This window comes from Lampetra fluviatilis, chromosome 3, assembly GCF_964198595.1.
Source record: "Lampetra fluviatilis chromosome 3, kcLamFluv1.1, whole genome shotgun sequence".
NCBI lineage: Eukaryota > Metazoa > Chordata > Hyperoartia > Petromyzontiformes > Petromyzontidae > Lampetra > Lampetra fluviatilis.
In genome coordinates, this window is record NC_136277.1 from 8,767,037 (window position 1) to 8,782,995 (window position 15,959).

Sequence of the window (15,959 nt, forward strand, 5' to 3'; positions counted from 1 at the left end):
GTGGAAAACAGGAAGAACAGAAAATGGCAGACCTCCCAGCCGATCGACTCAGTGTGGAACCTCCCTTCACCTCTGTAGGGATTGACGTGTTCGGACCGTGGACAGTCATCTCCCGCCGCACCAGAGGAGGGCTCGCGAACAGCAAACGTTGGGCAGTGCTGTTCACCTGTATGAGTACACGAGCAGTGCACATCGAAGTCATCGAGTCCATGGACTCTTCGAGCTTTATAAATGCACTCCGGAGGTTCTTCGCCATCAGAGGGCCAGCCAAGCAACTCCATTCTGATTGTGGAACCAATTTCATAGGAGCATGTAAAGAGCTTAAGATCAATACGGAGAATGTCGAAGATTATTCTGTCAGGAAATACCTTGGTGACCAAGGCTGCACATGGATCTTCAATCCTCCCCACTCTTCGCACATGGGTGGAGCCTGGGAACGCATGATCGGGATTGCTCGACGCATTCTCGACTCCATGCTATGTGATGTCGGGTCCACACGGCTCTCTCACGAGGTCTTGACCACTCTCATGGCCGAGGTCTCAGCCATAATTAACTCAAGACCCCTGATCCCCGTCTCAACCGACCCGGAGTCACCATTCATCTTGACTCCTGCTACACTTCTTACCCAGAAGACAGATGTGCTCACAGCACCTACCGAGGAGGCCAGCACTGCAGACCTCTACAGACGTCAATGGAGACAAGTGCAGAGCTTCGCGAACACGTTCTGGCGTCGCTGGAAAAACGAGTACCTTACGACACTCCAAGTGCGCAACAAGTGGCAGTCTAATAGACCAGACATCCAAGAAGGCGACCTCGTCCTACTGAAGGACAACCAAGCCAAACGGAAAGAGTGGCCAATGGGCCGCATCCTCAAGTCGATTCCAAGTGCCGATGGAAAAGTTCGAAAGGTCGAGGTTATGATTGCGAAGCAAGGTGTCGCAAGAACTTTCATCAGGCCCATAGTCGAGATAGTACTACTTCTCTCTCGCAAAGATATGGACAAATAAGTCGACCCGTTGAAGTTGTTATACACTTGTTTATGAGATAGGAAATAAATGGTGGTATCTCCTAGATACCAGACGGGGAGTGTCTTGCCTCACGGCAGATGTGGAGCGTGCGTTCACAGGAAGTTCCTGTTTTTTATGCTAATGTTGGTCACGTGACCAGGAAGTGACCATGTTAGATTTCCACTGTACCACGCAGGCGTCAGCCATTACACAGATAAGTCAAGATGGCGGCATGCATCGCATCTCAGTGAGACCACAGCCGCACTTGTCCATTGTGGGAGCTTAAGAAGCATTATCTGTAAGTTGTTTATATTTCTATAATATTGGAAATGCTGTTGTAATGTTGGAATGACCGTTATAGCAATGTAAACGCCTTTATGGTGCCGTTAAGTTGTTGTAGTAAATACGAGGCCTAGTTAGTAACGAAGCCTGTGACTTTCCTTATTGTGGATGTTACTTGTGATTTAGTAGGTCGAGTCAGACTTGTGCCTATGTTGCGATCCTGAGAGTGATGACGAAGTATCTCATCCACAATTTAGTGTTAAGTGTAATGCTGTACATTTGGGGTGCAGTGGGATGAATACACTATGTGCCTGTATGCAATGCACCAGCTTGTGCCTTTGTCTAGTTGTTCAGGGGTAATGTGGGGGCCTGGTCCTTCCAGGATCTATTATTATCTGAGACAATGTTCTGATGCTGTGGTGTTCATTGTGTGGGTGTTTCCGAATTATAACAGATGCTGTATCTGTGTTTTCTCACCAGTTTTACCTGTTACAATCAATAAATGACGATCGGAGTTGGACGGTCATCCTGGCTCCGAGGGTTTATTGAACACATGGTTATCTACTCGACTAGCGGTGCAACACAACGCACGGCGAGGCCGAGATATAGGTTATTAATGTTTAACATCCATTGTTACGAATTCCACATTCCTATGGCGGGGTCATGGTCTAGCAATAGCGTGATTGCCGCTTTTTGCATATGTTCACGGCTCAAATACAGCGGCCACCCTGGTTTTTTCCGTGGGGTGTAATGGCCATAATAATAATACTACGCATTGTCTGCTTGATAATGGGCCTGCAACACCGCATGACCTTTATTTGCAAGAGTGGGCCATTGTGTGCCGGGCATCAGGGTCCACATTCGGCAAATTGCTTCACTGGGATTACACACGCAGCAGTAATCATCGCCCCCTTCTGACAGACTTATGCCCCAGGTCACTCTTGCAAATGAGACTATCCCTGGTCTCTTGAGTCCTCACCTGGTTCAGCAAAATCAACTTCAGTCTTGAAACTTGGGGTCGACAAGTGGATGGCGTCTGTCCGTAACCACATTACCTATACATTCAAAGCGATAGCCAGCAACAACTGCAAAATAAACACACGTGCAGGCACGGAATGAGCCGTCAGTGACCCAGAAAGCAGTTGTGCAGTACAGTGCTCTAACCACCAAAGACAAATAACTCCCCCCCCGTATATGCTTCACAGACTGTTGGGGCAAGTGCTGTTAGCGAGTAGCACCTATGAAGGTCGGCACGGCACACGAGGCGGTAGGGTGTGCCAACAACCACGCCCGGCCGCCTTCGTCTCCCCAGTGGCCGATGTCTACACACCGCACCAGATACTCGTTTAAGGCTGAGTCTACCTAGGGGAGGGCCCACGACCGGTTCAGAAAATCGTCGCCGGTGTTTGTGCTGTGAGCGGGAATCGAACTCGGGTCGCCCAGGTTCGAAGCACAGCTTAGCGCTAACCACTAACACTACCGCTTCCCAACAACATAACTACCGCACTCACCCACGTACACACGTGTTGGAATTATATTCCAGGAGATCATGGATTATTTATATTTAAAATTGCTTATTTTTGCACATTTTTGTATGACATTACGTTTCAGGTGTTGCGTATATGCTTTTTAGGGTTTTAATTTCGTTTACTGTGAAATTGGCAAAAATAAACCTACAAATAGACAAAAAAAATTGTAAAAGTTACTGTATTTACTGTACTGTACTTAGCACTCCAATCTAGAAGACTCTGAATGAGGTGATTTACGAACTACGCTCTTGTGCCAACAACTAGATGTGTCAACAACTAGATGTGTATGACGATCGCCAGACTCATGATGCAGCCTTTAGACCGGTGTTCATGCAAACGCCGAATTACACAAAATACTTTTGCCGGATCGTGCTGTATATTTTATTGGTGGTCTTTATTCGTGTAGTTATTAGTCATGAAAAATGTATGTACGTGCAGTTTTTCATTGTATAAGTTTGTTTCTATGTAGTGTATAATGTACCGTATGTCATATTTGACACTGAAATCAAGCAAAGCTACTTTTTTTTGTCACGCACGTGGTGCCGATCGCCAGACTGGTAACAGTGTGGGGGCCGTTGGCCCCCAGGATTTCTCCCTCACGCATCCCCTATTCCGGTCGCGTTGCCACACCGCCTTATTACCCGCTAGGCTGTCGCCGGCATTCGAACGCGACGCCCCTACTCATACAGCCTCACGCCGCGATCCCACGCTGCGAGCATACGCACGCACAGTATCAATCAAACGCCAAACTCCCCCTTTCTACATCGCTACGTACAGTTCTCGCACGCTGCGCGTGCTTGCCCGTCTACAGCCCTGTGCGGCACTCGCCTCCATGTCGAACAACCGCGTAACCAATGCGTACCTGTATCCGCGCACTCCAAACGCGACACCTTCTCTTGCGCCGCTCTACGCAGCGCTCCCACGTGGCGAACCACCGTATACACAGCACCACACGCGTTCACACTTCTCAACGAGATCACACGAGGCCACGATCAGCTATTAATGATTTATTGTCTGCTACCTGGGACTTGTTGTTAAATCAGTACGTATCGACGAGGCTGGCCTACCCTGATACCTCTGGGTCTATTCCCGATTTACCTGCTTACGATACCCTTTCACCTTGCTACTCACAGTTCGAAGTATTCGGCGTCCTGTGGCTTTTCCTCGATGCTCATCTGGACACGTCACGCGGACGTCCGGAGGGCAGAGCTGGGAGCCGTCTTGAACGCGGGCCTCTTAAAGTGAGATCCCTCTACCTTGCTACGATCCCTTTTATCCTATCTCCCGGACTCAGGCCTCCGCTTCCCCGAGCACTCTTCGCTCCCTCCCTCGTTCATTCGCGGCGCATATGCTAATCAATCCCTTTCTCATGCATGGTGCCTTGGTTATGCAAATTATGCGGCGGCGTCCATCACAAAGGCCTGCCGTGGGAATTTATGCATGGACCGCTGCATATCGCTGATTATTCGTAATTTCAGCTTCATCCTTTTAACTTCCCTAATATCCCTAATAATGGTGCCTGCGCGCTCGAGCCCATTTTGTCTTGCTAAATTATGCCGTCCCGAACCTCCTCTGCCTGTCTCGTCGATACGTGGGGGTGTGTGTGGGGGATGCGTTTCAACCGCGGTGGCCGAATGCCCCTCGCCGCGACCATACAATCTTAATGCCGGTCGCAGCGCCGCGGTGCGATGTAGCGTTGGGGGAGGTCGTCCAATTCCCTGGTCGCCGGAAACCGTGAAAGTTAATCCCGATAAGGGCTTCTCGGATAAAAACCGGTCGGCCAGGTGATTTCCCCTCGGAGCTCTATGGAGGGGGGGGGGGGGGGGAAATGCGTGCGGGTGTGTTTATATGAGGTGAGGGGACGCGGGGGTCGGCTCCGTCACTTGGTGGTGGCGAGGTCGGGGTGGGGCGCCCACTGAACGGCTTCGTGGCGGCGGCATCTATGGACTGTTGGAGCACGTGTTGTTAGCTATAGCACCTCCTGGATTGATGCAGACATATCGGGGATAATGGGTGTGGCTGACTCTCCCCAGGACAATCAGTACAGTACTCGTGTTTACACATCGCTTTGGATATTCATTTGAGGCTGAGCCAATCTATATGTAATGCGAGCGTGAATGAGGTTGCTGCTGGACTCTAGCCCAATCACATGACCCGGGGTATTGGAGGTGGAGCCAGCAGGGCAGTAAGAGAGGAGCGGATCTGACGATCCGGAAGGGAGGAGTCAGGGTCACGTGAGAGAGGGGTTATAGAGGGGAGCGGGGCGCGTGAGAGACCATGTTGGTCCGAGGAGAAGGCCAGCGGGGTGCGGAGGTGAAGAACCCGAATAAAGGACGAACGGAGACTTACATCGCCTAAGAGTCCTATATTACACTGGAGTCAGAAGTGGAACGAGATGTCAAAACATCTCAAGAAAAAGAAGATACCTGCACCGTCTTCACAAGATGAAGGGGACCTTCCTCCGGCGGTGAGAGTCCCAACCATGGAAGGCGTGGGCGACATGTGGCAGTCCAGCTTCAATCGCTGCGGGCCGTTCTGCTGGATTTTGTCACCCTGGTGGCGCCGGCAACGATGTCGGATCGGCCACGCGGCGAGCCTGCAAGCAGTGAGCCTTCGAGAGGGGCTGAGCCGTCCGCCATTGGGGCCTGGGCCACGCTTCCCGCCCTCTCCGACACGCGGCAGGGCGCCGCCATCTTGGGTGTGGTTGGGGAGGAACGGCGGGAAGCCGCCATCTTGTCGTCGCCGCGGCGGAAAGCCGCCGCCATCTTGAACATCGCGGCGGAGAGGCGGCCGTGCGCTGCCATCTCGGAGGCGCCGCGTGGTGTGGATCCTGCTGCTGAGCTGCTGTTTTGCGGGAAGGAGCCGCAAGGAGAGGACGCCGACGCTGCTGCTGCCGGGGCGGGTGCACTCCCGTCCTGGCTCGTGTGCGAGACACCGGAGCCGTCAAGGGAGGACGCCGCGCTCACCGTCCGAGTTCTGCGAGGCGTCTCAAGTCACCACCCTGCCGTCCTCTGCTCGCTGCAGCCCCGGGCGAGTCGTTACGATATGCACCCGGCCCTAACACACACCTCACCCATCTAGCGTGTGCCGGGGGGCGATTGTTGTCATGACTCGATCATGCAGAGCGTGGTTCGGGCTGTGTGCGTGTGTGTTGAGGATGGACGCGCTATCTGCTTGTTTGCTCAGTGTCAAATAGTGTGTGTGCGTTGCGGCGTGGAGATGTTATTTTGATGGCGAAGTTAATTATTAACTCGGTTGCGTCGTGTATCCCGCTCTGTTACCATCCCGTGGGTTGCCGTGTGCGACGTGGCTAATTGATAATAATTTTTGTTTTTGCTGCAAGGTGCCGTGTGTGATGTGGTTAAATGAAAAATGTTTTTGTTGTTGCTGCAAAGTACGACAGAGTTAATGGTGTGTCTGCCTGTAGCTCTACTGTTTTCTGTACGGATACGGAGTGGTGTGCATTGTTGACCATTGGGTTCGGGATTGTTATTAGTTGTGCGTACCTCTTCGGAAGTTGGTAAATTCGGGGGGGACCCCAAAATTTTGGTTGTATGGGTGTTCATGCACACGAGATTGCGTGTGTGTTCAAAGCAAATTGCGAGTGTTGAGAGATGGGCCCGTAAATTTCCGCCAAGTGGCGTCGCTCTTTCTGTTGATTGCATGCGGCCAGGGGTTGCATTGTGAGTTGGTGTGTGTGAGCAACGTGTCTTGTTCAACTATGGGTAAAAATTCCCCCGATTCGACTGCTGTGCGCAGCGAGCTGCGGCTGTGCGTCCTATTGTTGAGGGTTGTTAAAACGTGAGGTGGGATGTGTGTTCTGACCCCCAGCAAAGGGCAGCTGGGGTGCACGCACGGGGAAAACTGGCGACGTGATCGCACGTTGGGCTGCCATTTTGAGCGCAAGCGGGAAATCGCGAGGATGCGCTTGGCGCAGGGGGCCGCCATTTTGAGCGTGCAGGAAAAACCTCGGTGGCCTGCTTCGCGCGGGCCGCCACCGTTTTGAGTATACACGTAGAGCCGCGGGGATGGGGTTATGGATATCATCCCTTGACTCTCGTGTTGCGCTCTAACTTGTGTGCGTGCATTGCGTGTTGTACGCAATGCTGGCGTGTTGGCGCCCATCGGGGTAACAGGAGCGTAATGGCACGTGGCTGACTAAAGAGGGGCGTGTCATTGCACCAGCATTTGGGACAGAGATGCTGGCTGGGTTCTATTCTGGGGCAAATAATTCATCAGTATATGCCTGCCATTGTTGGGTGGGTGATGCTCGAGTTGTGGTCACACCGGCCTATGGCCGATGGCTGACCTGACAGCCCGGAGGCGAGACACTCCGTGGGTTGTCTCAAACTAATGGGCCGTGTGCTCATATAGCTCGGGGAGTCGTGGTTCAGTCGTGCGGTGGCAGACTGAACCTGGTGTGCCGGGGGCTCACGGGATTCAGGTGTAGAGGTTCCGTTACGTGGCAGTGAACTGGGTGACCTGACTAGCATGGGGCGGGGATTCACCTTGAGGGTCCTCCAGCGGGAAGGGCCGCGGACTTGTTCCGCTCTGGGTTAAGACGTTATTGAATGTATAAGGGAACATTGCCTCGTGGGGGGGGGGGGGGTCAATGGGGTCTGGCCTTGACAAGGGATGAACCTTCCCTTGTCTGTAAAGCGTCAGACTATAAGACGCTGGGGTGTGTCCATTGGTGATGGGATATTACGGGATGGAGCGTGGCTGAGTTGTTGCGATGTGCCATTGTCTCGTCCCCGGAATTTCACTGGCCGAGTGTATGGTCAGTGGACGTTGCTGTGGTTGGACGACCACGGTGAGGGTTAGGGCGAGTTAAATGTTACCGCTGGGGAGCGTGGCTCTCTCTACGCGAGGGTGTGCGGCTGGGGGCTTTGTTGAGAGTGACAGTGAGTACATGCTGTGTACGTGAGATGTCTGTGCTGGTCTTCAAGGGAGTACTGCTGGTGGGCAAGAGCAGGAAAATTTTTGTTGTCACGTGTAAATAATATTTTAGTTAAAATGTAAATACTGGGGCATCCATCGCGTCTATTTTTGGGTATTTATTGGGGTTTTCCTTATACGGGGCGGATTTACATCATCTCCACTACCCTGGGGCCGGGTGGCTGTCGTGTACGACATGTGGATGTGCGTTTGTTGTGCTGTGCCTCAGGGGGTTGGATTCTCCTTCTCGTCACAGATCTTCGGTGCCTGCCACACTGGGTGTTACCCGGTGTGCTAACCGGATGTGGACTTGAAGGGGAAATGGAGCGCCCGTTGGTCACTCCTGTTCTACCAGTTGCTCTCTGACGTTGGACTTGAGCCAGGCGGATGGAACAGCAACACGGACACGCTCTAAGACACCGCATTCCTGGTTTATGCGCGTCGGCCGTTCTTGCGTGTCGGTTACCGTTGTTGTGTATTGCTTTCCATTCCTTAATTCCTTGTTGCTTGTTGCACGGAGGACGGGCCGGTGTTCCGTACCGGATCCTGATCCCTTCCCTTTCATTAATTGTGTTTGTTGTTGTTGTTGTTATACTCTGTATTGCGTCTAGGGTGATTCCTGATGGTGATACCGTTGCTCGCATTATTTTTCCTATTGCAGCCGAGGACGGCTGGGTTTTTCATCAGGGGGGGGGGTCATGTAATGCGAGCGTGAATGAGGTTGCTGCTGGACTCTAGCCCAATCACACGACCCGGGGTATTGGAAGTGGATCCAGCAGGGCAGTAAGAGAGGAGCGGATCTGACGATCCAGAAGGGAGGAGTCAGGGTCACGTGAGAGAGGGGTTATAGAGCGGAGCCCGGAAGGGATCGATGGGCAGCACCATACCAAAGCTGCGTTTGTCTCCCCAACAAGGATGTTGATACACTGCACCAGGTACCAATTTTAGGTTGAATTGACCTCGGGGATGTCATAGTCAAATTCAGATGGCAATTGTCATTGGCTGTGTACATCGCACCTCCGATTTGCTACATATGGTGCAAAAGAAGTTTAACATACTGTACATACACCGTTCAGATTCCAGGAATCTAACCCAGGTTAATCTTACGTGACAGAAGCTCATCAGAGTTGAGAATGGTTTGGACTTGTATAGGTGACCGCCAGACCTTGCCAGGTGGTGTTGTAGTGCAGCTGCGAGGTGGCCAGCAGATTGCAGTGTTGATTGTCACCTCGTCTTAATGTGTGGGGGATTTTCTCCGGGTTCTCTGGTTTCCAAGCACATGAAGCCAAACTCATGTGCTTGGAAATTGTCTTGGCCAAACACTCCCCAATACCTGACTCACCGGAAGAGCAGTCTTGAGACTAACCGAGGCACGTGGCACAGCTATGCGCATCGGCACCCCAAGCAAACGCGAAGAGCCCTCAAGCATCTCACGAGGCCGAGGACTCATAGAATAAATATGGGCAACAAATGTGAGCTCAAATTCAAATAAAAATCGAATTACTCTCTGTAATTTCTATCTTTTGTCTGTATCTGATTGATCAAATCTCACCGGGTTTATCTTTCCACATTCTCTTACCTCATTTATAAATGATATCTACTCTTTAAATTTTCTGTCCTCTCGGTAGGACATTTCACATTGAAACGAAGGGTCTGCATAATTAATTCCTGCTTTGGGCCCTCGATTTGCTAGGAGCAGCACCACCGTCCACGTGATCCACCAACCCTTGCCTCCAAACCACGGAATCATAGACATGTGCGATCAACAAAAAATGACAGCGTCTCTAAGTAACCAGGGTGAGTTTTTGTACAGTACATTTACCCCAATATGTGAATTAATCATTGCATCACGGGATCGCCATGTGCACCTGCGGCTTGAGTAGGCCTTCATCCAGCAGTGGATTGACCATGACTGCTGATGATGAAACCAAAATGCCCATGGTGTGGAGTTATACGTCTTTGTTTTGTTTAAAACTTAACTTGAATGGAAAGCAAGAAAGATAGCGATAGGCGTCACCCTATCTCGATAATCTTATACATTTCGCCTTTAATAATCCCCCAATTCGTGCCTTTTATCTAGACGTGTGTAGTAGTTCTCTGATCACTTTCAATAGGATATAAACACACTCACTAAATATATTAATATACCCTGAGTAGAGAATGTGACATTCTGTAAAAAAAGAAGTGATTGAAAAAACCCCTTTCCATTGATTGTGTGTATATAATACATCCACCCACAAACTCAGTCTGGGTACGTGCCGAGATAGATACGAATAGTCTGGAACTTTTGATTGTTCATTTTCGTAAGGGCGCGACAAACGAGTATGGTCAGATTCACGACGCGATCTTCACCATTACTTGTAACGGCAGACATCAGAAACTTTCCCCCAAAATCTGGACAAGGCTAGAGACGGGATCACACGTGTGTGTGTCTGCAGCGTGGGGGACGGTGGCATAGTGGTTAGCGCACTGTGTTACAAACCACGGGTAACCAGAGTTCGACTCCCGGCAGCGAGTGATGTCAGAATCAGTTATGGGCCTCCACTAGGTCGACTCAGCCTTAAGTTAGTTCCTGGTGTGGGTTTGTTTCTGTTCGCCCGGAACTCTTTCCTTAGACAAAGACAAACTTGACCAAAAAGCATGTTGTGGGTAAAGTTAGCGAGGACCTATTAATTGTGGCACAGCACACGAGGGGGTGGGTGGCCAGCACCAGGCACAGTCGCCTTTGTCTCCCTTGCGTCGATGATTACACACCGCATCAGCTACTCATTTTGGCTATTCTATTGTTGCCTATGGCAATATGTTCAGGAGCTAAATAATGCAACAATGTGGAAGCCTGCTGGCCACATGTGCATGCAAAGACAAAACAATCCTCCATATAGCCTTGGCATACTTTTGGGGTATGTGCTGTTAGCTAGTACCTATGAATGCTGGCACGGCACTCGACGGGGAGGGTGGCTAGCACCACGCGAGGTAATTATTTGAGATTGCATACACACAAAAATCGCCGTATTCCACAAAGTGCCGGTGACATCACGGCGCTTGTGCCAGGCTCGGTGCACCTTGAGGCCACGTGAAGCGTCGAAAACATTGCTCTCAGGTGACAGAACAGACCCATAATCTTTGGTTCTTTCGGTAAAGTCACGTAGGTATAAAATAAAATAAATCACGACGTTTCGGGCGCAACACAAGCGTCCATCATCAGGTTGGAAAGCATGGTCTGCTGCTGAAGCAGACTGTTTTTAAAAGGTTTGAAATGGGTGTAGCGCAAGGGTTATAAAGCAGTGGCCTAGCTACTAAGACCAACAATATCATCACTAAGTCGACTTCTCTAATCAATCGGACCAAGCAGAGCTCCCTAAAACCTTCGGCTGCTAGACCACCAAAATTTCATGGCCTTCCAAAAATCCACAAAGTAGGTACCCCGCTCCATTCTATCGTCTCCACTATTAACTCACCCACCTTCAAACTTGCCCGATTTCTGTCTGAGACTCTGCTTCCTTTCACTGGCAAGTCTACCTCAGCTGTATTTAACTCACTTCATTTCTCTAATCAAAGACATCTCACTGTCTCCGGATGATTTGCTTGTCAGTTTCAATGTAGTCTCTCTGTTCACCAATGTACCTGTACTTGACACCATTGCAATCATTGAATACTTGGTCCAACAAGGACTGAATCCAGATGTACCAACTTTGGTAAAGCACTGTCTTACCAACACATACTTCACCTGGAATGGTACATTCCACAGACTAAATAAGGGTACCCCAATGGGTTCTCCCTTATCGCCAGTGGTAGCGAATGTTTTCATGGACAATTTTGAGACAGATGCCATCCAGATATCCACCCTATGTCCTTCCTTGTGGAAGAGATGCGTAGATGACCCGTTTGTCATCTGGCCACATGGCCTGCCAGCACTGAACCAATTTCTCAACCACATAAATTCCATACACCCGTCTATCAAATTCACCATGGAAGTGGAAAAGGATGGCAAGCTATCATTCCTGGATGTTTTGATCGAGAAGAGACCTGATGGCTCAATGAGACATTCGGTCTACAGGAAAGCCACCCACATGGATGCCTATCTAAAGCCTGACTCCCACCACCATCCAGCCCAGAAGAATTCCCTCATCAAAACACTATACCATAGGGCCCGTTGCATCTCCGACCAGCACCACCTAGCCAGTGAGTTGGAGCACGTACACCAAGCCCTCAGGATGAACGGATACTCAGATTGTACAATCCGCAAAGCTGTCAAACCACGCATGCGGAGACAACCTTCTGAGGATCCAACCAAAACCATCACTTTACCGTACATAGCAGGCGTTACCAAAATATTTCCAAAATCTTAAACAAACACAGGATCCAGGTTCGTTTCAATACAGTACACACAATCCGTGATTTAATCCCATCTGTAAAATATGTGATTCCTGATATGCAATACCCTGGTGTCTACAAACTGAGCTGTGGTTGTGGCAGCAGTTACATTGGGGAAACGAAACGACATGTCTCGGACCGCGTCCATGAACACAAGGCAGATTTGAAACATGGTAGGACCAATACCTCTGCCATTGCTGATCATTGTTTTAACACTGTGGGCTCACACGAAATATATTTTTCCAAGACGGAGGTACTCTGCAAACCTACCAGCTACCTTCAGAGATTTGTTCATGAAGGCGTCCAGATATATAAACACAGACACAACTTCAACCGAGAGGATGGGTACAAACTGAGCAATCATTGGAAGGACGTTATTAACCAGGTAAAGTCTTAACTGACTGTGATGTTTCCATCCAACCTGCCTATGTCAGCTGTTATTTCGACTCTCTGCGTTTCTCTCTCTATGCCTCTCTCTTAGATCTCTCATGCTCACATGTCCATTGCATTGCACTCTCATGCCTTTGGATTGCACTCGCATGCTCACATGTGTTTTGTATTGCACTCTCATACTCACAGGCCCTTTGGGTTGCACTCGCTCGTCGAGAAGGCTGCTCTTCTTCTCTTTCTTTTCTACAGTTACATGCTAATTTCTCACATCAACATCATGCTAGTCTCTCACATTAACATAGCCACTTCCGTGTCGTCGTCGAGAAGGCCGCTCTCATATCTTACAGTTACATGCTAATTTCTCACATTAACATCACTAGCCCCGGCAACTGCTTTATAACCCTTGAGCTACACCTATTTCAGACCCTTTGGAGCAGTCTGCCTCAGCAGCAGACAATGCTTTCCCACCTGATGATGGACGCTTGTGTTGCGCCCGAAACCGTCGTCATTTAGTATATTTTATACCTACGTGACTTTACCGAAAGAATCAAAGATTATGGATTCCTGCAGTCACGAAAGCTTCAAATCAAGATGGAACAGACCCAGTTATGTGCCATGAGTTGAATGACTTAGATGACTGGACAGATGCACCAAAATATACAAATGCGCATTCACACATGTAAGTACACAAATAAAAAGATTTCGATCCTCCGGAACAGCGAGGGGGTGGGTGGCCAGCAACACGCTTGGCTGCCTTTGTTATGGCGATGTTTACACACCAAATCAGATACTCATTAGAGGCTAAATTGACATTGGGGAGACCCAGGATCAGTTCAGATAATCGTCACTGGTGTTGGTCGGAAGCAGGAATCGAACGAGGGTCTAGGGTCACCTGGTTTGTAGCGCAAGGCTAACTGCAACATTACTGCTCCCCACCATAAAAACAAACTCTTCAAACAGTCAAAGACAAAGACACCCCTTATAGCCTTAACAGACTGTTGGGGCGAGTGCTGTTAGCGAGCACTTGTGAAGGCTGCACGGTTCACAAGGAAATGAGTGGACAGCACCATGCCCGACCGCCTTTGTCTCCATAGTGGCAGTGTTTTACACACTGCACCAGGTAATCATTTGAGGCTGAGTCGACCTAGGGGAGGCCCAGAACTGGTCCAGATAAAAGTCACCAGTTTTGGCCAGTCACGCGCATACTCAGCCAAACACCCACAATAAACGTGCATACAGGCACGCACACGTACGCACGCATCGGTAATTACAGACACTAACAGTGCTAGAGGGGCTTTCCAGGTGTACTTCATTGAACCCTATGAGCAGGTAACAATGTGTAACCTGAGCCGAAACGTTGCTAATATGAACACGACAGTCAAACATAGACACCTAGGTAAGGTCTCTGGAACACGTAGTAAATGCGAGTTAGGTCCTATAACACAATCTAGGTCATATAATACGTAGTTATTAGGTATCCAGCTACATAACCCATATAGCAATACATCATTCATTCCTTTGTTAATTTCATATGCATGATTTAATTGACCAATTATTTTATTCATATTTTCTTTTGGGTTAGAACACTGTGTAGGTATAATGTGATTTTTTTCCACAATACACCCGACGGAGTTAATCAAATATAGTTGCCACGTGGGCAAATATGCAAATTGATGAGTTTTTTTAGGAAACCTTATGAAAGACGAGTGACATCTTGCATTTTATAAATTGTGAAAATGTTGCTTGCCTTTGAACCATTCCGGTTTGGTGAAAAAAATCAATCAATTGGTGGTATATTTGGGCCCATGGCAACTTGATCTGATTGACTCTGTCGGGTGATGAAGAGTTATAGTTAAACATTAACATGACTACATGATCTAACACAAAATAATGCAATGAATAACACCATTGGCAAACCACTGATCCCCATTGCCGTGTCGATCTGAGTGCTGTATGTCACCAATCCTCAACGCCACTAATTATCAGTGCAAGATTGGTGAAGGGTGCGAGACAGAATAGGATTTAACCACTGTTAGCTGTGCTCGGGAAACAAACTCAGGTGGCCGGGTTGACAGACACATAAGTATGCATGGCTATCAATAGGGTCGGTGCGAGGTCCAGGGAAAATCGCACTGTGATCCCCCCAACGCCTTCAAACGAAACTGGAAGTATTATATCTTAACACTGTGATGTCGAAGCGTGGGCCCCCCCCAAAGTGCAGGGCACGGGGCGGTCGTCTAGATTCGCCGTACCCTAGGGGCGCCATTGTACAGTGAGGGAAAAAAAGTATTTGATCCGCTGCTGATTTTGTACGTTTGCCCACTGACAAATAAATGATCAGTCTATAATTTTAATGGTAGGTTTATTTGAACAGTGAGAGACAGAATAACAATAACAAAATCCAGAAAAACGCATGTCAAAATGTTATAAATTGATTTGCATTTTAATGAGGGAAATACGTATTTGACCCCTCTGCAAAACATGACTTAGTACTTGGTGGCAAAACTCTTGTTGGCAATCACAAAGGTCAGACGTTTCTTGTAGTTGGCCACCAGGTTTGCACACATCTCAGGAGGGATTTTGTCCCACTCCTCTTTGCAGATCTTCTCTAAGTCATTAAGGTGTCGAGGCTGACGTTTGGCAACTCGAACCTTCAGCTCCCTCCACAGATTGTCTATGAGATTAAGGTCTGGAGACTGGCTAGGCCACTCCAGGACCTTAATGTGCTTCTTCTTGAGCAACTCCTTTGTTGCCTTGGCCGTGTGTTTTGGGCCATTATCATGCTGGAATACCCATCCACAACACATTTAAATGCACTGGCTGAGGGAAGGAGGTTCTCACCCAAGATTTGACGGTACATGGCCCCGTCCATCGTATCTTTGATGCGGTGAAGTTGTCCTGTTCTCTTAGCAGAAAAACACCCCCAAAGCATAATGTTTCCACCTCCATGTTTGACGGTGGGGATGGTGTTCTTGGGGTCATAGGCAGCATTCCTCCTCCAAACAAGGTGAGTTGAGTTGATGCCAAAGAGCTCAATTTTGGTCTCATCTGACAACAACACTTTCACCCAGTTGTCCTCTGAATCATTCAGATGTTCATTGGCAAACTTCAGACGGGCATGTGTATGTGCTTTCTTGAGCAGGGGGACCTTGCGGGCACTGCAGGATTTCAGTCCTTCATGGCATAGTGTATTACCAACTGTTTTCTTGGTGACTATGGTCCCAGCTGCCTTGTGATCATTGACAAGATCCTCCCGTATAGTTCTGGGCTGATTCCTCACCGTTCTCATTATCATTGCCACTCCACGAGGTGAGATCTTCCATGGAGCCCCATGCCGAGGGAGATTGACAGTTCTTTTGTGTTTCTTCCATTTACGAATAATCACACCAACTGTTGTCACCTTCTCACCAAGCTGCTTGGCGATGGTCTTATAGCCCAT

At 49.1% G+C, this 15,959-nt stretch overlaps 1 protein-coding gene across 1 annotated transcript in view; it reads right to left on the minus strand.

Moving 5' to 3' along the window:
- The window catches only part of LOC144948194 (uncharacterized), a 46,186-nt gene extending 42,193 nt beyond the window's left edge, over window positions 1-3,993 (minus strand). Inside the window, exons 1-2 of the mRNA XM_078877628.1 lie at window positions 3,950-3,993; window positions 3,514-3,527 (exon numbers count right to left, since the gene is read on the minus strand). Coding sequence (XP_078733754.1) covers window positions 3,514-3,527; window positions 3,950-3,993 — 58 coding nt within the window. The remainder of the gene's footprint in view (window positions 1-3,513; window positions 3,528-3,949) is intronic.
- Window positions 3,994-15,959: the final 11,966 nt, after the last annotated feature.